At 36.9% G+C, this 27,390-nt stretch overlaps 1 protein-coding gene across 1 annotated transcript in view; it reads right to left on the bottom strand.

The window, feature by feature from the left end:
* The window catches only part of LOC127411503 (spermatogenesis-associated protein 17-like), a 51,112-nt gene that overhangs the window by 19,791 nt on the left and 3,931 nt on the right, over positions 1–27,390 (bottom strand). Inside the window, exons 4-9 of the mRNA XM_051647138.1 lie at positions 26,830–26,880; positions 24,413–24,516; positions 18,750–18,873; positions 11,892–12,068; positions 6,477–6,625; positions 538–673 (exon numbers count right to left, since the gene is read on the bottom strand). Coding sequence (XP_051503098.1) covers positions 538–673; positions 6,477–6,625; positions 11,892–12,068; positions 18,750–18,873; positions 24,413–24,516; positions 26,830–26,880 — 741 coding nt within the window. The remainder of the gene's footprint in view (positions 1–537; positions 674–6,476; positions 6,626–11,891; positions 12,069–18,749; positions 18,874–24,412; positions 24,517–26,829; positions 26,881–27,390) is intronic.

The raw sequence follows: 27,390 nt of genomic DNA, 5'->3' as shown, positions 1-27,390 counted from the left end.
AAATAAATAAAGTCAAATGAGTTTGGAACTACATGAAGGTGTAAATTATGACAAATTTTAATCCATACAGATAACAATTAAAACGCAGTGTGGAACCGAGCCGCCACATCCAGTATCAACCAAGCATACATGAGCAGTGTCAGCAGTAGGGGCTCTCTTATTTATTTCATTCCGGAGGAGGTATTTCCGGGCAATTGCGCTGGATGCAGAGGGTACTGCCTGCTGGTAAGCGCCAATAAAGAACTCTCAACCATGAATGGCCTTCAGCAGAGACAGTCAATTACCTAATGTGAGGACTTTGAAGGGGGAGAAAACCTTTTCTCCTCATTTACTTGTGGGTATTTATTAAATTGCTGTCAAATTTGACAAATTTGAGATGCTCAAGTTTGAGGTTGTTTTGTGGGGGGTGATGGGGTTCGGAATGAACGCTGATCCCCCTCCCACCACCATTACCAACCTTATCCCTTTTCCTGAATCATGCCAGCCCACAGAATACATTTTGGCAGCACTATGTGTGCATGCTAGTGAGACATATACCTTTTTCCCTTGGCAGCACTCCTTGGGCTCCTCTCGGAAGTGCTTGGTCCCATATGCCACCTGCTCGAAGGGAGTGATGGTGTGAATCAGGCTCTCATACCTCTTGTTTTGGCTTGCATTTGAAAATGGAAGGAAACTGTGAAGAAATAGAAATTAAAGCTGAAGTGTATAATTTATTTTTCAAAGTTAAAATACTTACTCCTATCCCAGCTTAATATGCAGAGACAACTATAAGTAAGCCATTTGTAGGATGAATTGCCCCAAAAAGTAGAAACACTGTGGTTTTGAGGCACTGCAAAACCATTGCTCTGTTTGTTTAAGCATCCTACCAGTCTAAAACATTAACATTGGCTCAACTGATGGCATGAGTTTGAGGCAAGACAATCTTTTTGACTAATCAGGTGGGTTGGGGGGGGTGGTAGTGTTCCGGAAACAATAACTATTTTTGAAATTCCGCTTGGTGATGCTAATGGCACAGAAATTGCACAACTTGGACTTAAGATATGCATAGTAAGCTCATATACTTAGACAAACTAAAAAAGCCAGTCTGATCTCATGAAAATTATGTGACTGTGGCAACTTTATTGAAAAAATGACATTACATGGTTCATTAAACCTATCGCAGCAGTTCAAGGTGAAAAGTTCACTGTGTAGTGCTAAAAGCAAGTTAAAAGTTCTCCCAAACAGATGATGTTTTTAAGATTAATATTCTAATGTTCTATAGAGTTCAACAAAACCTACCTCCCTACCCTAAACCTTAAATCTAAACCTAACCGATTATGTCATAAAAAGCAAATGTGAGATTAAAAAAACACAATTACTAAAGCAACCACGTAAATTTGATGCCACATAAAAAATTATTTAGTAAAAATGAGGTATAGTAACGTGATTCTATGAGACCAGGTTTAAAAAAGCATGAACTCTAGCTGTACTGAGCAGTAATCGTTGGCTAGGAAAATTACTGGCCTCTGCTCCTGGCAAATGTGCCTGCTCATTGCTAATGCTTTTGCTATTTTCACAACACAGCACGTTACTTATATATCACCACATTGCCTCATCTCTCCCTCGCAGGCACTTTTCATTCTAGTCCAGATCATTTCCAAACCCAAATAGCTTCTTAATCGTTGTGATGTCTTGTGGTTGTTTCTGCACATGCTGAGTGTTTGCTGGGCACACGTTCAGTGCAAATAGTGGTTACTTAGGAAAAATGCCAGATGTTAATTACAGCGAGGTTGATTTTGTATACTGTACCCAAGACACTTTGCCTGGAGGAAGATTTATCCAGTGTGGTACAAGAGGTGTCTGTGCGAGGCTGGGTAAACGTCCACTGGGCATTGGCTTGGCTTGTCACAAAACAAACAAACAACAAACAACCTTGGCATTTTCTGTGAACACAATCTGCAAAGAAAGTTTTTTTTTCTTCTTTTTTTTTCTCCAATGCTTGGTGTGTTCATACTCTTTTATGATGATGAATTCAGAAGTGCAAGTGAAGCCCTGTACTATTTAATTAAATCAAAAACAGGCAGATAAGGGAAATGTAACAATAATTGCTCCACCTGGACAAGGAAAAATTTCACTGTGCCACACAAATACAGTGCACATATGGACTGTATTTACTATGCACACACTTGGGCCATTCAGACTCATGTAGTGAACGTGTTGTTGCACTACAAAAAAGCAAAACGCTCAACGAATATAATAGAATGTTGACACAACGAATAAAACAGAGCATGGGTCTTTCAAGATGTTTTTTTTTTTAAAGGTTGAAGTTCTTTTTAACCTGAAGTGTGTGTATGAAAACCTGAAAATGTGGCACTCTTTAAAACAAGACATGTTTACTTCAGAAAAAAAAAAAATGACACACTTGAGAAGAAAATGAAAAAATTTTGTGAGGTTTTTACTTAATACAAGGGAAAAAAAGTTTGCCAATGGGGTTAGAAAAATAAATCTGTTTTCCTTTTGGATACACTACCTGCAAAAAACTCTACTTAAAAAACAAACAAACAAACAACTTATGGATTCTAAATGCACCTCATATTTTTGAAACAATGTTTTCTTAAGCACTGGTTTAAAAAAGATCATACAAAGCAACTTAATAAAATCTGGCTACATCAACTAATACAAAACTGAAACTTTTATGTAGAACTAGAATGCTCTTAACATTCTCCTTAGTCATTTACTTAAAGAACCATCCTGAAACAAGGCCATTATTTATTACAGGGCACATTCTGCCACATAAGCAATAATGCTTGGAAAAGCTTTGATGGTGCAAGGCAAAAAAGAGGTTGACATCAAACACTGCACTGGCCCTTTAAATAATGGCCCAATCTCCCACAGACATCCTTATCCACCAGAGACACCAGCCTCCCTACAAGACAGATTACAGTGCAACCCATGCTAATGTGCACATGGGATGGACATCACAGAGCAAAAATTAATGTGGCCCCAATGTCCCAGAATACACAATGCTTCTGCTGCTTGCCGGCTGTTTCACTTACTGCTTTCATTGCCATTGAATTGCATTTTAATAGGGTAGTTTTTATTCATTGAAAGCCATTAAGGAAAGTTTGACTTCTCGCAGGGGATCTTTTGACAGAGCAGACCAATGCCCAGTGACAACACCCTAGGAGGCCACCAAAACGGGAAGTAGGTGGAAGGAGCAGAAAAGGAGGAGACTGAGAAAAAGAGAAAGAGAAAGAGCAATATGTATAGACGTGTATTCAATCCCTATTTTGCACTCTTGTAAATCTGCACTAAGTACCTAACATTGGTTTTAAAAAGCCAAGAAGGTTTTAAAATTGCAAATCAGATTATATTGTACTTAAAGAAAGGCTAATATTCATAGTTACACAGAAAAAATCAATGACTGTATGAAACATTCTCTTGGCAAGTAGGGATGCACAATTTTTCAGAGATCATAGCAGTATAGGCCAATATTAGTGTTAATCAGCCAATTATTATTGGCATCTCTCAAATTAAGAATATTGAAAGAAGATAATGTCTAATGTACTTTTTACAATTCAAACAGTATATTTGTCTATGGAAGGTTACAAAACTGTTATCCATCTTTCTTATTTACGTTATAATGTTTTAAAGCCTGATTTCACTTCAAGCAAGTACAATTCAAGATTGGAGTATAAATTTGTAAATGGCCATCATATTGGTTATCAGCCATAACATAATGCTAAAAATTATCAGCTAAAGGTACTGAATTTTTTAATTTTTTTATCTATATTGCTGCATCCCTAAAAACAGATTAATATTTTTGAATGAAATAAACAGTCTAAATACTTACATTACCAGTCAAGCTATAAGCAACTCTAGTTTTCATCTACTATCAAGATGTTTTTTTCTTCTCTAAATCATGGTAATCCACATTCTGTATCCTAGCATCCATCTGCATAGGAGGCTGAGAAGACATCACTAGGACTGAAATTAAACTGTCAGTGGAAAAAAAAGAGCAACAACATTTCGGCAGCTCTTTGAAACATTCCAGAGGAAATTAGAAGGAACAGAGAGTGGGATCATGGATCAGAAAGACTCTAATCATGCTTTGCCGTGCCCTGCAGACACCACATGTATAATACGATTTACACAGTAACCACCTCTCCTATTACAGACTGTTTGGGGTATTCTGTGTTAATGGGGTTAGCTAATTTACTGTTTAAAGTTGGAGCAAAAGGGGAAATTTTTTTTTAATGTGATTAATAAACATAGCACATTGAGCTTGTAATTAAAATAAAATAGAAGGGTTTAAAAACAGAGATGGCACTGTTCAAGTAACATTGTGAAAAAATTATGGTAATCTGCTGCAATAATTACATACCAGGGAGGAGAGCGAATAATGTCTTGCAAGGATGAAACAGTGTGGTTGCATGGATGAAGGGCTTTTAATAGTCAAAAAGGCAGCAGTTTTGGCCCGCACTGGGCGTTATCTTATTTAGCAACTAACCTCATTAAGAATTTACCATCTGTTCCAAACTTTTAGAGAATAATGTGTGAGGCTTCTCTTGTTGTATGATTAATATGCATCTACATAATGTCATATATAGAGTATCCAGTGCCTAAACACTCAACAATTCACAGTGTTATCCTAAACAATCCTAGGTTTTATAATTCTTTATTAATTAATAGTGGTCAACCAATACAGAAAGCACATGCCACTGACTTTGAGACTGGGCAAGCATCAAATATTTTTAATACACATTATTAAACGCTGTGCCCAAAAAACTTTATACGGGTGAGTGTAATGTCGCGGAAATGTTACAGACGTAAATTGTTGCCTTAGAACCTACCAGTCAATGGAAACAATTGTCACAGTGGTGAATTTCATGGCCAAATTGTTTTAAATTCAGGACAGTAATATTGCTCATATCACAGAAATAAAAAATTGTCATATATTGAGCCTAGCATATTTATGCCCATTAAATCATACAATGAAGCATAGTGCCAGAAGAGCTTGTTTTGACATACAACAAAAAGAAAAAGAAGATTGCCAGTTACTAGTTTCAACATCATAGACCTCTCACATCACACTTCCCACAGCTCAGAACCACTGGAAAGGACAGCAGCAATTAACTAAACTGACCACTAAAGACAACAAACTTAACCTGAATGCACAAGGCACATGTAACGTAAACATGGCAGTCCTTAATATATATTTTTTAAACAGACACTGCGCCCTAACGTTATAATTATAAAACAGACAGAGCATAACACAAGAAGAACATGATGCTCAGATCACCAATTCATAGCCTCAGACTAACCAGAAACAATGACCTATAGTAACTATGAACTAGAATCAATAACACAGATTTTTAATAAATACATTAATTTACCTTTACTTGAACACAAAATCTATGCATCTCTCCTTGCAAGTGAACATCTCTGTCACTTTGATGTAAAAATCGCCCACTTGTTGAAGTTTCGATAGCTTCTACTTCTCGATTTTTCATTGAAATGAACTTTGCCAAATCAGCGTAGGTCATCGATGTTTACACTATATCCATTTTAGCACTTAATAAAGCATTAGTTACTTGAACTTTAGCGTGTTGACACAAAACCAAAATCTAGCCTATCAGATACCGTGACAGAAGGAAGGAGCTTCTGACTGGCTTACTCATTTTGGTAAGCATGCTTACCTTGGCCATTTGTAGCAGCGGGTGTGACTTTAAATGAACGTACAGTGTTGAATGAAAGGGCGGTAAACAATGTTTAAATCAGAGAAAGCATAACATAAAGTGCTTATATCTGAGGGTGGCGCCAAAGGGAATAAATGAATAACTGTCTGTGCTGCTCAACTGAGATGAAAGATGACGAATTTGAACGAAAACACTAGTTTATACAAACAACTATATTTAAATATTTCATAGTGTCATTTTTCTTTTCATCCTTCTGTTAGGTAAGCACTGCTTACCTTGCTTATATGTATGGCATGTCCCTGCAATACAGTATATGGGTTTTTCAATGGCTGATGACAATATACACAGAGCACAATGGTTGACAAAATGCCAATATATTTAAACATGGCAAATGAGATGAAAACAAAGTTTTTGAAATTAAATGAATATATGAACTTTAAACTTTAAAAAAATAAAATAAAATAAAAAAAACAATGACAAGGCTGTCGGTTTGGAACTGACACAAGGGGAAACTAGCACTGTTAATTGGCCAAGCAGGCAGAATCAATGGCTGAGAATCTCAAAATGGCCAAATATCCAATTAAATGGCTAGACCGATATATCGATCTATCACTTGTTAATACTATAATGTTAATCTATCTTTCAGATTTTGTGTGGTAGGTTTAGACTGCATTATCACATACTGATTAATGCTACGGTATACTGTATTTTCCATGCAAATTCCCTAAAATCAATAAACTACATGTGCAGCTTCTATGGATGTGAACAAAAATGCACATATGTGTGTGCGCAACTTACGTCTGGTCGATGACGCGAGTCCTCCACTCCTGCCGTTTGAGCTCCTCTCTGGCCTCCTCCAGGGCAGTGATGGATGTAGCCACGCGCAGGCTTGGCTCCAGGGGCCGAAGCCGCTGCTGCTGCACCTCCAGAGCTGGGCGAAAGGGCCCCTGACAGGTACAGGGGATAAGGTAAATGTTTTATTGCCCAAACTCGCCCGCCTTGTTATTGATGAGGCCCCTATGGATGCCCAGCCAGCCCCCCTCTTCTCATATAAGATATTAACACAGCTGACCAGTGCTGATGATGGTACAATGACCATAATGTGTTGGCCCTACATGAGATTGAGGAATGAGTTAATGTGACTCCAATGAGTGTGTCTTCACAAATTCCATTGGACTCACTCCACCCACAGCACTGGTATGGGAAAGAGGCTAAAAGTATTAGAATCACTTTGATTTAGAGATTCCAAATGCTTATATTTACTAATACAATACAAAAAGTACCATGGTGGTTCCATTGTTCAATGAGTATCAGAAGGTAATACCATGGTACTGTTACTATATCCACCATTGTACTGATTCATTGCAATATTCATATACAGTACTATGGTATTCCCATTGTACTCCAGGGTACTTCAAAGAATACCATGGTATTACAATGGGACATGTCCCATAAAACATGTTAATATAGTACTTTGGTATTTTTTTTTTTTGTATGTGATGTAATCTCAGACAGAGTTTGAATATATTATTGTGAATACAGACAAGTAACCGATAAATTAACACAAAAATAAGTATTCAACTTGCTCAGACTATTCCTACATGCATAACTTATTGTTTTGGTGCGCTTAGTTTAAATGTGACCTTCAGACATTGCAGCTTTTAATTCATGCTGCAATACCCTCTGTCCTTGATACTATCAAGACCAGATCAGCACCTGGCACTGACCAATCCCCTTACTTCCCCTAACAATACACATAATCAGTCTATCACTCACAGATGCTTATCACATAGGGAGAGATGCTTAGGGAGGGGGCTCCACCTCAGACCACAAATAATTGGGACAGAGAGATGGCATGAGCAAGGTGGGGAAGAGAGGGGCTTGAGGGTGGTGGGTACTTATTCTGGGATCTTTGTTAGGGCAAAATGTAGATAAATAATGCATCTTCATCTATTGCACATTGTGTGAAAGATGTGGCAGTTTTTTTTTTAAACGAATTCCTGCTAACTGGGCCCAGCTGGAGTGAAAAGCCAGCTCAGGGAGAAGAACTCAGGCTCTAATAAAAAGAAATGACTCACGCCTCATTTCTGCTCACTTATGTTTTACATTAATAGAAACCAACATTAAGAACCAGTTACCATAAAAGTCATGGACCGTAAATAACACAAATGGCAAATACGTATCATCAAATCGCTCTCACAGCTGGACAAGATGACATGCTAGACTTGGAAGTACTTAAAGATACTCTTTATCAGGGCACCTTTACATGTTGCGGTATTCCCTTGCTGAGAGCGCCTTAATGGGATCCAAGGAATAAAGGGGCTTGGGTTGACAGGCGTGCTTATAACCGATTATCTGGCCGCCTAAATGTTTTGGCAGTATCCAGGCGACAAGAGAAGAATGTTTAATGAAATTATTTAATTTATACGGTAAGTTTAAAAAAAAAAAAAAAAGTTCTCATGGTGGCAATAAATCCCGGCTTTAATCATAGTTATCTTGGAATCTCTTTTGTTAATTGTCACTGCACTTCTTCATCTCTTTGGGGCCATTTCATTAGTAGAGTCTAAAGAGATGTCAACAAACACTGTGCTGACTTGATGAAATATCCCAGTACAGGGTGGTGAGATACTTGGAACTGTATGCATCTAAATGAAAATTTGAGTGTAAGTTTGCTCAAAGATAAAGATATTATTATATAACAACATTAAACAAAATATACTTTAACTATCTTTGGTTCATAAGTATAACGTAAAATGTAATATACTGTATATAGACCCTATGAAATAACAAAATGACATTTTTGTGGCTTGTAGTCCATGTGTGTTGCTTTGACACTATCTATATGCTAAAAGACTCCTAAACATTGACAAAAATAACCTTTTTCTGATATACATGATTAAAGAGGCCCGATTATGCTTTTTGGGATTTTACCTTTCCTTTGTGCATGTAAAAGGTCTGCAAAGTTACAAAGCACAAAGTCCACACAAAAGGGAGTTATTCTCTCCCACAGACAACATCGCTCAAGAGCTATAAGAAACGGCTGGATTGTAGTCCACCCATTTCTTCCGTAAAGTAACTATGTCACTATGTAACACATTTGCATAATGCCCGCCTAAGGGCTACTTTGGCCTGCCCGCCAGGATGAGTTGGGTTAGTGTTGTCGCCATGTCGAGAAGATGCTGTTTTCTTCACTGCAAAAGCAAAACCTCTTTGTTTGGACTTCCAAAGGCAGAAGAATTGAAGAGTCAGTGGTTAAAATGTATTTTAATTATTTAGCAGTACAACCACAACCAATGCCGGATTTTCAAGATGGTTAATCCTGAAAGATGGTAAAGTTCCCACTTTGTTGGGACAATCAGGTGCTTCAGGATCACAACCTGCAAGTATGCTTGATTATTTGTGGATTTATCTGCTACCGAGAGTTCAAATGCAGAGTTTTGTGTTGTTGCTACGGTGTACACCCAGTGCACAGCTGTAAGCCTCTGCTAACCTGCTAGCTAATGTTATTGTGTTGAAATAGTTTTGCTAATCAGCTGCGGGCCCCCTTTTACCTACAATTGTGTAGAATTATGCAGATTGTTTGTCGTTCTTACTATCATGAATATTGATCAAGTGTGGAGATGGATTTATTTGTACAAACTGTCATATTATGTCTGCAATCCACGGTAGTGCTCGGCTAACTTGCTATGTAATGTTATTGTTTTGGTAAGGGTTTACTATTCAGCTAATAATATATATAGCAGGAATGTGCAGTATAAGAAAAATAATGTGTTTTTTGAACATTAAAGCATGTAAACCTATTCTAGTAGACCCTCAAAATAAATTAATGAACCTGTAAATTAGCATAATATGGGCTCTTTAAAATTTACAGTCTGTTTCTTCCAAGAAAACAGACCAAAAATATTTATGGGTCATGTTACACTTCATGGATTTGGCTATCACGTACAGTAAATAATAATTATTAGTAGACAATCGTAAAATCCCTCAGCCTTCTCCACCAGGTAAATGGTAAGTAAGTAAGCCCCCTTAAACCTATATATATATATATATATATATATATATATATATATATATATATATATATATATATATATATATATATACAGCTCTGGAAAAAATTAAGAGACCACTGCAAAATGATCAGCTTCTTTGGATTTACTATTAATAGGTATGTGTTTGAGTAAAATGAACAATTTTGTTTTATTCTATAAAGTACTGAAAACATTTCTCCCAAATTCTCCCCAAAAATATATTGTCATTTAGAGCATTTATTTGCAGAAAATGACAACTGGTCAAAATAACAAAAAATTCTGCTCTGACAATGTTCCCCAACTCGTAAGATTGGTTTTTCCAGCAGGACAGTGCTCCATGCCACACAGCCAGATCAATCAAGGTGTGGATGGAGGACCACCGGATCAAGACCCTGTCATGGCCAGTTCAATCTCCAGACCTGAACCCCATTGAAAACCTCTGGAATGTGATTAAGAGGAAGATGGATGGCCACAAGCCATCAAACAAATCCGAGATGCTTGAATTTTTGCACCAGGAGTGGCATAAAGTCACCCAACAGCAATGTGAAAGACTGGTAGAGAGCATGCCAAGACGCATGAAAGCTGTGATTGGAAATCAGGGTTATTCCACCAAATATTGATTTCTGATCTCTTCCTAAATTAAAACATTAGTAACACTGTGTTGTTTAAAAATGAATATGAACTTCTTCTCTTTGCATTATTCCAGGTCTGAAAACACTGCATCTTTTTTGTTATTTTAACCAGTTGTCATTTTCTGCAAATAAATGCTCTAAATGACAATATTTTTATTTGGAATTTGGGAGAAATGTTGTCAGTACTTTATAGAATAAAACAAAAATGTTTATTTTACTCAAACACATACCTATAAATAGTAATTTTTTGTGTACTATTTTTAAAATTTTTGCACTTATGGAAAGAAATTGGTACTTTTATTCACCAAAGTGGCATTCAACTGATCACAATGTATAGTCAGGACATTAATAACATGAAAAATTACTATTACAATTTGAAAAGAAAATGTTCAGAACTTCTTAAACTACTTCAAAGAGTTCTCATCAAAAAATCCTCCACGTGCAGCAATGACAGCTTTGCAGAACCTTGGCATTCTAGCTGTCAGTCTGTCCAGATACTCAGGTGACATTTCACCCCATGCTTCCTGTAGCACTTGCCATAGATGTGGCTGTCTTGTCGAGCAATTCTCCCACAACTTACAGTCTAGCTGATCACACAAATGCACAATGGGGTTAAGATCCATAACACTCTTTTCCAATTATCTGATGTCTAATGTCTGTTTCTTTGCCCACTCTAACCTTTTCTTTTTGATTTTCTGTTTCAAAAGTTGCTTTTTCTTTGCAATTCTTCCCATAAGGCCTGCACCCCTGAGTCTTCTCTTTACTGTTGTACATGAAACTGGTGTTGAGCAGGTAGAATTCAATGAAGCTGTCAGCTAAGGACATGTGAGGCATCTATTTGTCAAACTAGAGACTCTGATGTACTTATCCTCTTGTTTAGTTGTACATCTGGCCTTCCACATCTCTTTCTGTCCTTGTTAGAGCCAGTTGTCCTTTGTCATTGAAGACCTTGATCTTCAATGACCAAGTTTCTAGAGAAAGCTGTTTCTTTTTTTTTTTTTGCCATTTTTGACCTAATATTGACCTTAAGACATGCCAGTCTATTTCATACTGTGGCAACTCAAAAACAAACACAAAGACAATGTTAAGCTTCATTAATGAACCAAATAGCTTTCAACTGTGTTTGATATAATGGCAAGTGATTTTCTAGTACCAAATTAGCAATTTAGCATGATTACTCAAGGATAAGGTGTTGGAGTGATGGCTGCTGGAAATGGGGCCTGTCTAGATTTGATCAAAAATGACTTTTTTCAAATAGTGATGGTGCTGTTTTTTTACATCAGTAATGTCCTGACTATAATTCCAGATCAGTTGAATGCCACTTTGGTGAATTAAAGTACCGATTTCCGTCCGAAACAGCAAAATCTGTTCATTATTCCAAACGTTTGGCCGCCAGTGTATATAAAGAAAAAAAGTGACTAGTCCTTTGATATGTCCTGCCAAACTTCCTGTTTCAATAGGAAATATGTCAACACAAGACTGAAAACTGTGCTCCTCAAGCAATTTCAAAGGGTCTTTTTCTCTTTATAAGATCATGGGCTATGACTAACCTGTGGCTTTTTGTGTATTGGTGGTAAACGTTCTCTGTTTGGCATCAGGTTGGAGAGATCAGGGGTCATTTTAGGGGTCTTCCTCTCTTTAGGAGCCGATCGCGGTTTCACTCTCCTCAGTCTGAGCTCCATCTCATCTGGTTCTGCCCTGAAGGGCGAGTTGAAGACCCCTGGACACTAAGATGAGCACAAAACAGTTTGGATAAGCAAGATGAACAAAAACGTTTGTTATGCTTCTGTTAGCATAATGAAGAGAAAGTCCATGTTACTCTAAACGACTGCCCTTAAACCTTGCTGAGAAGCCTTTAAACACATCTTCAGTTCCTCTCCATGCTCTCCACACACCCACTTTAATAACTTCTCTGTTAGTGATGGACTTGCCCCCTCATGAGACTGAGCTTTGAATGCAAACGCCTTCCAATGCATTGCTCATCATAGGTATTCATGCAAAACCCACTGCAAAAACATATTTAGGTTCCAGGAACAGGAACCTACTTTATCCGGTCGACCACAGCAAAACAATTATACTTGTCACCTCCCCTGAATGGACACACATCCATCACTCTGGCATCTGCTATGTTTGCTGGCGTAAATGTCTGCTAGCTAACTATGAGCTGTCTGATCTTAACGTAGCACTTCAGTGAGTCTTGGTCTGGCCTGCGGAAAAATGGCTGGAATAATTAGTCTCTAATCAGAGCTTCCTCACAAGTGCTTAATTATCAGATGCTGTTATTATATACTGTATGCTAATAACTTCTGCAGGTAATACACCACAGTAAGGCTCCTCCATTGGGTTGGATAGTGTAGCTTTGTGTGTCACATGGTGGGGGGTACACCACAAACTCCCAACTTGCCTCGGACTTACAGGAAAAGAGCAATGATGTTGACCCTCGTACCGAGGAACTACATCTATGTCAGCACAGCCACTTTTGTCCAGCGGAATTTTCTCTGGTTAACGATGAACCATGGGAGACCCATCTATTTCACTGAGACAAGGTCAGACTGTGGGAACATAAGTTGCCCAGTGTAGACACACACACAGAGAGAGAGAGAGAGAGAGAGAGAGAGAGAGAGAGAATGAGAAATGCGGGGAGGGGGAGTGGAGAGTTGAGAGAGAAAACTCAGAAGAGAGTTAAACCTTTTCTGCACTGACAAGCACTTACGTCTGGGTTTGAGGTTTGCAGTTTAAATGATTGACCATTTTTGGATGCGCTTACAGAGCTGAATAATGTGTGTGGTCATACGTGCTATATCAGGGGTTTTTAACCTTTACAGACCCCGTGCTCAGACTCTCAGACAACCCATGGACCTTTTATTTAAAACACTTTAAAATTAAATCATCAGTTAAAGGTGCACTCAGTAATTTTTGTGTTTGTGCTGTCTAGGACTTGGGCACTGACACCTAAGGACATGGATGCAGCATCATTCAAACACAAGAGTTTTTAGTAACCAATGCCATTGTTAAACAATTACTGTGCACAGTCAGCCATTATTAATTTAATCAATGAGTGAAAGTATCCAGTAACAGGGTGGTTACTGAGATTAAGCGAGTTGTATTTGGCTGGTCATGTGATCTTAACATGACAGCTCCCATGAGGGGACTATCTCCATGTAGAACAAGACAGCTTTTATAAGGTTACTGATATGACTGGAATCGTCATCTCATTAAGTGCTCATTATTTTATACATATGTTTAAAAATTTCAATTAATTTCTAAAGGAGTACAACTTTTTATTGACGAGAAAATGAATGAGTACACCATTCATGTTCATTCAAGCAGTTAGAAATGTTTAGAAAATTCTATGTTTGATATCTTTTATACTATATAATAGCTGCATTTTTAATCAATGGGACAGAAAAAAAATAATGGCTCAAATAATAATTTATTATTTATAATTATTCCCAAAAATAAAATTATACAGTAATTACACAGTAACCACGAAAATGACTGATGGTAAACTAGTCAATCCCAGCAACCCCTCCTACTCTCTCTCTGCTATCTCCCTCTAAAGCATATTTAACTAGCATGTGGTCCCTCCCATCTGTTGTCCATTAGCTGATGCATATTATTTCTTGATTTCCTCCCTCAGACTGCAGGCAGCTGGCAGTAATGTCCTCTTGCCCTGTTCGTGGTGTGGCTGGCACTAAGCGTCCAGTGACCAGAGTAGAAACATGAGTATGACACGTTACAGGGTATCTGCAGGTATCAGCTCATCCGATTTAATACTTTTTTATTCCATTTGCAAGACCTTTTCAAAAATATTTAAGACTTGCTTACTACTTCAATCACTATCGGGGTTAATGCATATACTTACCCACCACTTGATGCAACATGAAGTCACATATTAAAATGACACGTTGCTATGCGAGAGTAAAGGGCTGGTTTGATAGGCCTACTGTGTGTATTTTATGCAGTAGTTATTAAAGTTCATTACTTATGCTTATGTTCATTACTATACACAAGGTACCTCAACTGGATTTCATTTAAAAAAAACTTACATAAACATCCATTTGTTTTTGTTTTTCAGTGCACTCATTGAGGCTCTCATAAAACATGAGCATAAATGGCCCTGCATTATTGACACTACCAACAAGCTTCTTGAACTAGACCAAATCAAATAATATATGCTGTCATGCAACACGTGAAACTTTTTGCTTTATCTGAGCAACATTTTTGCTATATCAAGGAACATTGTTTGAAAAAGCCGGCAAATATCTTCGTTCAACCTGAATGAGGTGCTTTACCACTGTTCTGAAACACCACATAACTTCAATGAATCAGTTGCTGTTTATTTATTTGCACCAATACAGAAATTCAGTTGGCCTAATAAAAAGTAGTATTTACCAACATGTATTTTTATTAAAACATTTTTGTGAATTAACAGTGTGTGCAAAAATTACTGTACAATTTCACTCACTTTTTTGTAACCCATTTTAATATTATTTTATTATATTATTAATAATATTATCATTGTGGGTTCCTTTCACATTTTTTATTATAATATAAAATTTAATTATTATAATTTTGAGGATTAGATTTGTTTTGTTTTTATATAATAGTATAATCTCTGTAGTATTTACTTCACCTTCACATGGTGGTTTTATTTTGGCAGACTTGGAGCCTTTATTTTGGCGGAAAGGGCAGTGTTTATTTAACAGTTTACATTGTTCCTAATTTTAAATCTGGTTAAACACTGTCATCTCCTTCTCTGTGATACTGTGTCACATTTTTAGATTTTTATAAGAACTTGGCTTTGACTCTGGCCTTCAGGACAGGCCGATGGAACAGCACCCTCTTACTTTAATTCACTCCTCCAGGTCTATGTTCCTTCTCGCTCACTGCTATCTAAGAATGAGCGACGCATGGTGGTTCCATTGCAACTTTTCACAAAGTCGCTCTTCAGATCATTCATATTCTCTGTTCCTCAGTGGTGGAAAGTGCTTCCACCAGATATCAGATATATTCTCCAGATATCACAAACATAGCTGTCTCCAAATTGCATATAGACAGTGTACAGTGACATATGTACAGTTTTACCATTATCTATGTAACAGATTTTAATACTCATCTTCAATTATTTGTATTTTTTTATAAAAAAGATTTTGAATATAAAGTTATTTTCACCATATTGTTTGATATCCTAAAATAATCTGTGTTGTAAAATATTTTATTAACTTTTTACACTAATTCATGTTCACGTTAATTTCAAAATTAGTTATTTCAATGTGGGACTTTTATTGTGAAAAATGATGTCACTGGCATCTCACCTCATTATCTACACACACCAATGCAGAGTGAAAGCACAGGACAGCACCGGTTACAGCTACAAATGCACAAATTCCAAACGGCGTTTTTGCGCCCTTGAAGGGCACTGTGGGAAGGGGACACCAAACGAAGCAGTGTTTCAAACGAAAGTGAGCAACTCAAGCCCTCCACGGAGGGCCCTTCCACAAGGCCGTTGAGAAGGGTACATGTGATGGTTACTTTGAGGAAGTAATGTTACCGTTTATGATCACTTGACCCTGGGTGGCGTGTCCTCTGGATATATTTTAAAGCAAGGTTGTCGATCAGAATATATTACATGTTCAAACACTTGGGCAAGCGCTATAGCCCTTTTATAACAGATACTTCTCCTCCTCCGCATTTTACATTCGTCTATGAGCATACATAGACAGCCATAAACAGAGAGATACTCCAAAAATAGAATCCATTTTTTCCTGTAGGCTAGTCTAAACCCTGTGGTTTATTATTATTTATTTATTATTAAAACCTCTTGTGCACCACATAACTTTTGGCGGGAAATGTTCATTCATGTATTTTATATACATTTATGTACAGATATATTCCTATTATTATTATTATTATTATTAAAACAGCAACAGTAAGCAATTTTAAATAAGACACAAAAGGCAATGTTTTGAAGAAGAAAAAAACTATTACAAAAAGTATATTTATTTTCAACAGCAAATTAACAGCAATAAATAAGAGATTCTTGTTGTTAGAACAGCTGAGCTGCATCATCATGGTAACGTTTCAGGCAAAGATAAAGTGGAATTGACGTATGTCTTTCGTTACTCCCTTCTTCAAGGGTGTTCCAAACAGCCATACAGGAGACGGGTGTGCCCTGCTCCCTCCAGAGTTCCCACTTCAAGGGCTCAGCCCTTCGGAGGGAGTAGGGCATAGGGATGCTCACTTCCTTTTGGAATTTGCCCATTGTGTCACGCTCCATCATTTGAGTCAGATGTAATTTTTTGGAGAAACATGATTTTAGATTAAGCTTTTAAATGATGCAACTGTTTTCTCGAAATTCAAACAATAAATGTTGTATTTACACTCTTTAATGGTGCCTGTGACAGATTGCGGTAGCTGGACATTCAAACAGAGTGGGGCACAACGCTCTTTCTCTCCAACTTATAGTACGAAAAAAACATGAATGAACCTCTGAGGATATGTTGAAAGATTTGGTACAACTTACTGAAATGTGTCTTCTCTCATGTAATCATCCAGTCTGTTAATGTTGAAATGACAATGGAGAAAATGAATGGGGAATATCTCGAGCCCCGGAGCAGCACTCACGGGACCAGAGCATATGTACACTGAATGCACATGTGAAAACCGCGCAGTCACTCTATAATCTATTCTCTGCTATCTGCAGGCGTGAAAGGTTTTCATTTGTAAGGTTTTCAGTCAACCTTATGACACAAGAAAGGAAATGTTCAAAAAAAAATAATAATAATACCTCAGGTATTGTAATTTAAACTTACTTTTAAATGGCCTTATTTTTAACCAAATTGATTTAATACCTTTTAATACTTTCTAATGACCTGTGGATCCCCTGCATAGTGGCAGGGAGTGGACGAGCACGACAGAAGGCTGTGACGATCATAAAAGCATGAAGGAGAGCCCACAAAATGAAATATTGGCTCGCCCTGCACTGCTGCTGAATCAACAATGGCCAGAGCACTTCATCATAATTATCAAGACACATTATAGCCAGAGGGACTTCTGAGAAGAATATATGTATATATATATATATATATATATATATATATATATATATATATATATATATATATATATCAGCGAATGATTGCAGCATCTAGGAGACAGGAAGGCCTACTGTATAAATAAACACTTTAAGGTGCTTCAAACTCTGTACAAATTTCGTATATACTGTACAATTCCTTTTGTTTTTTTTGACCTTAAAAAAAAAAAAATCACATACAGTAGGATATATACACGTGCTCTCATTGGGTTCCATTCACTAATAATTATATACAAGTGTTCATGCTTATGTTCAGCAAAAAGGCTCACATCACAATTTTTTGCCGGATTCATAACAGGTTCGTAGTCACCTTAATTTGTTCTTTCCCTTGTTCTAATGTCTGCATATGTCCATAGTTGGTAATTTGCATAATACACACCCAAACCATCTCCATTTAAGGGCATTCCTCTCAATCTCACCTGTACAGCCATTTGTCACTTGGTGCAAACTTATTCTTAGGGTCCTTTCACAGTGAATGTGTTTTTGTGTCCATCCACACTGTTTTACAATTGTTTTCCTATGTCAACATGAGCTAGATGGACGTCTTTGAACGTTGTGCCAGTGGTTTGCACAGAAGCACTGTTTTTTAGATGCCGTGTCAAGTTCTATCTTCCTCTATTCGTGCCACTGCATCTAGCATTATTTAGCACAAACACATGTTCAGTGTGGACAGCACATTGACTTTACTTGGAGCGTCCCTAATATAGGTAGGGCCGTAACTTGGATCTTTCAGGTCCCAGTGCGAAGAACCTGTCGGGCCCTCTCCTTGGGGGGACATCAGTCGTTTTTCACCGCCCGTCTGGCCCGTGGTCATTTTTATGTCTCCTTTTGGTCAACCACCGTGGGCCCCCTCTTACCCCGGGCACTAGGGCGGCTGCCCACACTGCCCTCCCTGTAGTTACACCCCTGGATATAGGCCTAGACGACATGTCAACAGCTACATTTTAATGCAGAACCTATCCAAGATTGAGCTATAACGCACATATTATTTGTTACGGAGTGACTATATGCACTAGGTGTAAATAGCACCTGCTCACACAGTGTGGTTATTTGCACTAATCAACTAGTCTGGTGAAAACAGAGAAATTAAAAACAAACCACAACCCCCAGGTGTCACTTCAATGGTGTAGTGTGTATAGATGGTGTAGATGTGTATTTTTCGTAAGGACGGACCAGGGTTCGATTCCCCCACTTTTCCCCATCCTGTTTCCTGTCTCCACTTTTAATATTTCCTTTACCTTTTTGTAGCTGCCTATTTATTACTCTGAAATAAGTACGGTTAATGAATGAGATCCATTGATTCAGTGCTCACCTGTTTAGTACTCAGGAGGAAGTGGAGTCTTTGAGCCTGGATGTTTTTCTCCTGTTCCTCTTTCTCCAGTGCGATCCGTTCTCGCTCTCTTTTCTGGAGCTCTGCAAATTCCTCCAGATCTCTCCTGGGAAGCAGAAAACAGTACACATAAACCCACAGTTTTTCCAACTCAGACATCTGTAAACTCTCTTCTCAGTCCCAAGACATTCCCTGGTTCAGACAATGTTCAATACTCTTGTGGACTGTTCAAAAGAACATAATAGAAGAATTTACTGACAAAATGATGACAATCTGAAATCTTGTGATTATTTCATACTGATACATGACAGACTACATTATTTCGGTTATACAGATGATAAAACACAAGGGACTATATCATGTGTTGTTGAGAGTGTGTGCATACATGCATTGTCCTTTTATGTTTAAAGTTTCTACCACCTATTACCTTGGCACGAAAGTGAAAACTATTCATGTCTGTGTTATAATAATTTCATATTTTTTAAGTAAGGTACAAGATGGTATGTTGTTTGGTAAACATAGTCACGAAAAAGGAAGCCATGTGTCTTGAGTGCCTTACTGCTATCATAAAATTGTTCCTACTTAAAAAATATTAAGGACATGAATTTTCAATAAAATGTTATTCTATATAGCAAATTCATTACATGCCCTCCTTTTGCAAAAGTGTTACCCATTTAGTCCCTGACGTAACAGAACATTGCTATGCAACAAAAATAATGATCCACTCTTGACGCTGCACAGTAATATGGTGATTACAGTTGTTTTTATATAGTGGATTTTAACATGACTGGAATGCTGTAATGACCAATCAGCCATCATGATCACACGGTGAGTCGGCATGTTGTTTCCGAGATTTCCTGTACCCTAGGATCAGCCACATTATGCTGACTACCAGACATTTTTGCATGGGCTCCAGCATCTTTACGTTCTCTTGTGGTGTGAATGGAAGCATGTTGCGTCAACAGTGTGGGAGACCCAGGTTCAACTTCGGGGTTGAAACTAGGAAGTAATTGTTTAAAAAAAAAAAAAAAAAAAAAAACAGTTGCATTTTCCCCTCCAACATTACATTTTACTGATGTTTCGGTTTGGGCTTTGAGTTGGGTACAGTTTATAAAATATGCATTTCCCGACACTGTATTTTTGGCTTTTTTGTATTTCACTGTGAGATTAGTCTGAATCAGCATCCAGCACTGGAACAATACATTTTTAAATTGTGAAATATTGTTGAAAGACACAAAATGTTTTATTGCTTAACAGTTCTCCAGAAAGATTCTATTTAGTAATACACAAAAAAAAAAAAAAAAAAAAAAAAAACATTTGTCCACCAGATTTAAATATGAACAGAAAATGCACAAAATACTTTAGTAATACTTACTTTTACATTGTTATTTTGCTCTGTGTGCTGACCTTTGAAAATAACACTTGTGGTGAATTATTGGCAAATTATGTTGCAAATTATACCTCTCCATAAAATTAAACAAGAAAATAAATCAAATATACAGAGTAGCCTGGTCTGTGGGTGTGTTTTCCATTGTGATCCGAGGTTCCAGTTCAACTCCTTTCTGCCCAGCCTCAGTTTCTTTCACTTGGCATCTTGCTGTCTTTGTGACCTTTGGTAACCTATATCTCCCACTTATAAATTGCACTGTAGTGGACAAAAGCCAAATAGATTTGTAACTGTGGAAGGGATCTCGATCTGTGTCTAAGGAAAGGCTGGGGTAACACATAAACCTCATTAGTGCTGATGGGCCAGTGACCTTTGTGTGTCCTTACACAACACACAGCAATAAGCACCCAGTGCCCACTAAATTGGATCCATTTACAGCAGAACTCACCAGATGCTAATAACCCATACCTATCAATAGTTATGCATCATTTTAAATACTGCACTGTTGAATATAAAAGTAATTTATGTGAGCAAATTATCTGTGATGATTACAAATGACTTCAGTCTACCTGATAAGTTAAAGTAACAACTTTGCTTCTTTTGTTTGGGCAGTAACATCTTCTGTGTTTGTCAAAAAGGATTTTAGTTCACCCAAAAATTATTTTGAGAGCACTAGCGCTAAGCGCAATGTTTTAAGTCATTAGCAGAAAGTCAGTGAGCATGGCCATGAATTTTTGGTAAATTTGTGCAAGCATGCACTAAGTCTAGTCAAAAGCAGGTTTGGTGAATTTTTGCGCGCAAAGGGCTAATGGGCTGGATCAAGTGCAATTTAATTCTGAGATTCTTCTCTGGTTATTGCATCATCTGTGCCCTATTATATAGCCCATTCCTTGTCAAACACCAGTGATATAAACAAAGACAGCACATTCATAAGAAGTTTGTAGTGTAAATGGACTGTATGCAATTAATTAGAAGAATATAAATATTTCTATGACAGTGACACGCTCCTTCTATAAACATAGAAAATGTGATTCTCATCAAGTTTTGGTTGTACGTTCCGTTAAATTATAGAGAATGCAGGTATTATTAATAATTTTCATCTACTGACACACAAATTATGGCTAGTATTAACAGTGATTGTATCTGCATGCACTTCACTTCTACTTCTAGATTTTCAGAGTTTGGATATGACCTTTACTACCACCTGCTGGTGGAATCTCCAAACTGCAAATGTAGGGACTGAGTAAACATTGCGCTGAAAACAGACCTGCTTTTGAAACATCTTATTGCAATTACCTATTTCTCAGGAAAATAGAAAATTTAATTAACATATAATAAACCCACAGTTTGTGCGCTTACACCCACAGATAGCTCAAACACTTCCACCCACGCCCACTTACACTTTGCTCTGGCACGATAATTGTGCGTAGAAATAGCGTGCTCACAAAACTTGGATAAAACATTGTGTACGGTCGTTGCACTTACAAAAATAGAGCCCATAATATTAGGGACTGGTAGCTTGTCACTATTCACTTTCATTGCATCTTTTTTTTTTTCACAATGAAAGCGAATGGTGACCGAGGCTGCCATTCTGCCTAACATCTCTTTTCATGTTCTATGGAAGAAAGTTATACAGATTTGGAACAACATAATGGTGAGTAAATGATGATAGAATTTAAATTTTTGGATGAACTATCTCTTTAAATGCCTACTTGGATTTGTTTTGAAATTCTTGTTAATAAACTTAATGTAATGCACAGTTTAGATAAAATAAAATCTGCAAATTATTACATTTAAACAATGCAAAAGAAACCAACTATTTTTTATGAAGAATTTGAAAAGAGACAAAGGATGATTAATTAGCAGAATTTAAATGCTTTTAAGATGGAAAACATCAAAATCAATTTGCCCATAAAATGGTATTTGGTATACTTCTCTGTAATGAATGCAGTAATTTGTGTGATTAAGCATATGCATACTGTGGCCTGTGTATTTCGGAGTCTAGCTTTGATAAAAGACTTGCCCTAAATACTATGAAATGTTTATAATGGAAAATATTAAATAAGGCCTGCAGTTAAGAAGTGAGTTTCACAGATGTCCTTGAAAGGGACAAGCATGGGGAAAAAAGTAGCCTAAGCAATGGGAGTCCATAAATCCCCGCCCCGCCACCCCGCTTCCAAAGAGTTAAAGATTTGCCATGCTCAAACATTACAGAGAGGAATTTATCTGATTATGGCAGTAATAATTACCCAGCTGTTTATTACAGATAGAGAAATAATTCATGCAGGCAATAGGCCATGGTGGCAATGACACTCCACATTTAGTAAATATGCAAGCCGCTCAGTTCTAATTACTCAAGCCCAGAGGAAGCCCTTATTAAGTGGTGGAACTTTATGTGTCTTCTTGACAAGTGATAAATTGTTATATTGCACAAACTCTTGCGGTGGAATTGCTGCGGTGAACTGGGGTCTTGACTTCATTAAGGTATGCAGAGAAGGACAACTGAATGAAGATGGACACTGGAACATGGCAGGCCTTCTTGTCAGGCTACAGCTAATGAAACGACACAGATCCCTTTTGCGAGGGGGGGGGGGGCAGGGAGAGAGAATGAGAGAGAGGAGCTGCCCTAATGCAGGCAGTCGCTGGCCTCCTATCATTGGCATGCCGGGCTAGTCGGCTTGTGCTAAATGGGAACCATTAGGAACATTTTTAATAATTTATTCAGGCACGGGAGCTGTACGGATTAAAATCCTGGCACAGAGACCTTTGAGGGGTGACTAATCAGTCAGTGGGTGATCCTGAGCCCAACGTGGAACAGATTGTCAGAATCAATGCAGTGATCTTTCACTTCACATTTTTGATGGATTGATCATGACCTCAGAAGCATTACATAAACAATTAATGCACTAACAGATAGCATCTACCGCGAGACAAAGAGTGAGTGGAGAGAAAGGACAGACCAAAAGACAAAGGGACATTGTTAATATATAGGCCTAACAATGGGTATTGAAGACCTTCTATTGAAGAAATGAATAGTAATTTTGACAATTCAGTTTAAAATGATCTAAACTCACATGAGATAGAGACTCCAGTCATATCAGTGGCCTAATAAAAGCTGTTTTACTTCACAAGGAGTGGGTCGCCTCATGGAGGCCGCCATGTTGAGATCACATGACTGAATACTAATAATTTTAACTCGATAACCCCATATTATTAAACAATTCTGCTTTTAGGATAAATGAATCATGGCTGACTGTGAATAATGCTTTTTTACAACGGAATATTTATCAAAAACAGACCTGCTTTTAAAACGTCAATGACCTATTTCTCAAGTAAATAGCAAACTGCGCTTTGCGCCACTTCATTAACACACAATACACCCACAGATCGCGTAAACACTCCCACTTGTGCTTTGAATGTGCACGAAAATTGTGCTTAGAATTAGTGCGCATACTAAAATTGGATGAGACATTGCGTCAGTCGTTGCATGTAGCGCTGTGCTCTGTGCACTCATGAAAATAGAGCCCATAATGTTAGAGACTGGCAGGCTCACTTTCAAAACTTCTCTTTTGAACATATGTGAAACAACCTGCAGCACATGGTGGATCAATGTTTTTACAGAGCAATGCATTTAAAGTGTGATTCATAGGTTAGAAACCCCATTAAATGAGAACATTCCCATGTAAAGTGAGGCAGGAGCCGGGATGAGAAAGGAGGGGGGTAGGGTTGTTGGGAGTCAGTGATCCAAGGAGCACTTAACAGATTTACGTTTAATTTTAGCTAGACCCTTAAGATATGTTTTCACAAAATATATCGGTCACATTAAAACATGTGACTTTGTTTTTATCAAAAGTAAAAGATGGCATCTTCCATCAGCCCTGAAGCAGGACTTTTTGATAAATGTGAGGCCATCTGCAAATCAGGGGCTGATTTTGAATTTCATAAAGTTATTTATTTTCAAGTAACCAGAAGCAATTTTTGCATGGCATGCGGCTAATGTATTTGTCTTTAACATGCTATTAAATCCATGACATTCCTTTGTCTTTGCAAGAATTTCAGACAATGGTCATCTTTAAAAACACCCATCTAATGTAATGATATGTGAAATAATTTGTTTGCTTGAAGCAGGTCATATATTATTTAAATTCAATTATATTAAAGGTAATCTGCTTTCATCCTGCAGCATATGAGTTAAATGATGATGATGCAATAATAACTACTTCAATGTCTAACTATCATTTTAATAATCTGTTCTTACCTGATTAGATCATTCTTCTTCGCCACTCCCTCCAAATATCTCTTGCGTGCATAATAATTGTGTACATACTTCCTAACATAATAGCCCCGCCATCTCTGCTGTATCTGCAAAAAAGTGCATTTTGATTATGATGACTTTCATTATTTTCAACATAAATTGGAGGCTTTGTCTACCCTACAGTACATTAAAGAGTAAAAAAAAAAAATATTTTTTTTTTGTAAAAAGTATTTGGAAGTCAAATTTTCAAAAGACGAATCAAAGGCAGAGCGAATTAAAGAAGTTGTTTCCTTCACTGTCACTTTAGAGCTCGAAGGCATTGTCACAACATAAAGAATTAGAACGCTAGCCAGTGGCACTGTGACAGCACCACTCAGGGCCCGAAACAAATAGGATAGATGTCCTTCAGGCTAATACATAATAATAATAATAATAATAATAATAATAATAATAATAATAATAAGGCAAAAACAAAACAAGAATTGCCATTGATCAGTGGTCAATAGATAATTTTAAATAAAGTAATTGCAGGCTTGGATTCGGAGTTCTTTTTGACCTCTTTTGACTAGTAAAACCAATGATGCATATTGCTCAATTAGATCTAATACAAATCGGGCCTCCCTTGTAAACACTGATTTCTATTAAAACGCTAACACATTGGACTTTGTTAAAGAGCATAAACACTTTATAAACAAGAGACCTAAAAGAGGTGCCATGCAGAAGGCTCAGTGGCTTTCAGCTTCATGGATGAAAAGAGTTACAAGTTAGGAGTCACATTGCTTTCTGCCATCATCTTTTCATATGAGCATTTGATTAGCTACAAATAATCATGGTTGAAGTGTTCATTATAATAACTTAAAAATTGGTAACAGTACATGATGAAAAAGTAGATCAATCAAATATTAATATTTGGTCTTGCAGACCTTGAAATATACAGTTGTTCGGTAACACTTTACAATAAGGTTCCATTTGTTAACATTAGTTAACGCTTTAGGTATCATAAACTAACAATTAACAATATACTTGTTACACAATTTATTAATCTTTGTTAATGTTAGTTAATAAAAATACAATTGTTCATTGTTAGTTCAAGTTAGTTCATGGTACATTAACTAAGATTAATAAATGCTTAGTAATTATTGTTCATTGTTAGTTCATGTTAACTAATGTTGTTAACTAATGTTAACGAATGGAACCTTATTGTAAAGTGTTAGCAGTTGTAGAAATCAGATGTATATTTATGTAACTATTGTATAGTGATATTTATAAGAAAACACACTCAATCATTCATCATGTATCCTTTCCCATGAAGCTTTTCAAACTTTCTGGAAAGGACAACTGTCAGTCCATTTCATCCATTCAACACACCCAGTCTGTGCTTGAAACAGCAGATTTTTACATTACCAGTGCTTCCTGGACATAACACTCTATCTTTTACAAAGGCTATAAAGCTGTCTGTCCTGTTGAAAAGCTTCCGTTTGTGTCTAAGTGATGACAGGACCTTTACTCTCATATTCTGTGACCCCTGAGAAGAGGTCAAGCTTCATGTTTCAAATTAGACTCACATAACAGAACTGGGAAAAGAATACTGGGTGGGCCCTATAGATTTAACATGAAACATAAAAAATTACTTCCTCAGTTCACATTTCTTGTGATGTCCAAACATTCTTCAATAAGCTTTGACAATCTGTAAGACTTAAAATTCTTTAAAAGTTTCACCTCAGGGAAAAACAATTGTAAAACTAAAGTTTCAATGAATACCAATAGCTCTATAAAACTGCCAATGTATCACTCAAATATAAACCTGTTTGATTTATAGGCTGTGAAATAGAGCATGCTGAACTGATATTGCTACCGTTTTACAATAGCAGACCTTATAACGGATGAAAAAATACTGTGACAGAGTCTTGCATAGTTGAAAAGAAATTTTTGTGATAAATCTGTGGCTATTTATTTATAAATTACTTCATTTTACGTGTTGGTATATACACGGAGCATGTTTTCTTTCATGTATAAGGAACATTGTTTTCCTTCTAATGTGTCTCCTCATTGGAAACACAACAGATTTCTAAGAATTGTATTTGTACTGTCAATACTATATATGTACTGTATATAAACACTATATAAATTGTATCTTTAGCAAATCTTGTTCTTGTGATTCACTATGTTATATTTTTGGTTTGAGTGTTAAAAAGGACCAATACAAGTCTGTTATGTTTCAATTACTATCAAGTACAACAAACTCTTAACCAGAAGAAATTCTATCAGTTAAAATGATTTAATATATTTAGGCATACTTTGATTTTAGACTCTACTTTCACTTTAATCAGGCACCAGTAAAATCTTTTTGCAAAATTCATACAAATCAAATGTGTGACCCACTGACTTTTCATTTGGTAAATAAAAAGAGACATATTTACCTTGACAGCCATCTTATTGTAAAAATTCATCTTCATGATAAAATATGCTGTCTGTGAAGAGAGGGAGATAGCATTACATTACTAGGACCTCTGATGTTTTCCCAACATGTGAGGAATAAAATACTCTTTATACATAATACATAAAAGTCATAGAGACACAGCAGCAGATAAGAAGGTGGAGTGGCAAGTCACACTTTGTATTGAAGGGAATTGCCTGTTCTTAATGCATAATACAGACATGGCTAGGAAAATCTATGGAAGTCACACTGGTAACTAATGGAGATTTATGAAGGTAAAATACTCTTCGCAGAGTTTGATAATCAATGGAATTCCGCTAATGATGGACCAACTAACCATGGTGGAGAGTATTCGCAAGACACAATGCTATGACTTAAAAACTGCTCTACATTAAGGAACCAGACACACATTTTTATTTTCTTCTAATAGAGAAAAGTTCTCATTGTAGGCTATGATTTATCATCCATAAAAAAATAAAAATAAATAAAAAAATACTCCTGAGTATAATTCAGATCTCAGTCAAGTATGTTTCCTATCATGCAA

This window comes from Myxocyprinus asiaticus, chromosome 20 (assembly GCF_019703515.2).
Source record: "Myxocyprinus asiaticus isolate MX2 ecotype Aquarium Trade chromosome 20, UBuf_Myxa_2, whole genome shotgun sequence".
Classification (NCBI taxonomy): domain Eukaryota; kingdom Metazoa; phylum Chordata; class Actinopteri; order Cypriniformes; family Catostomidae; genus Myxocyprinus; species Myxocyprinus asiaticus.
This window is presented reverse-complemented; position numbering and strand designations above follow the sequence as displayed.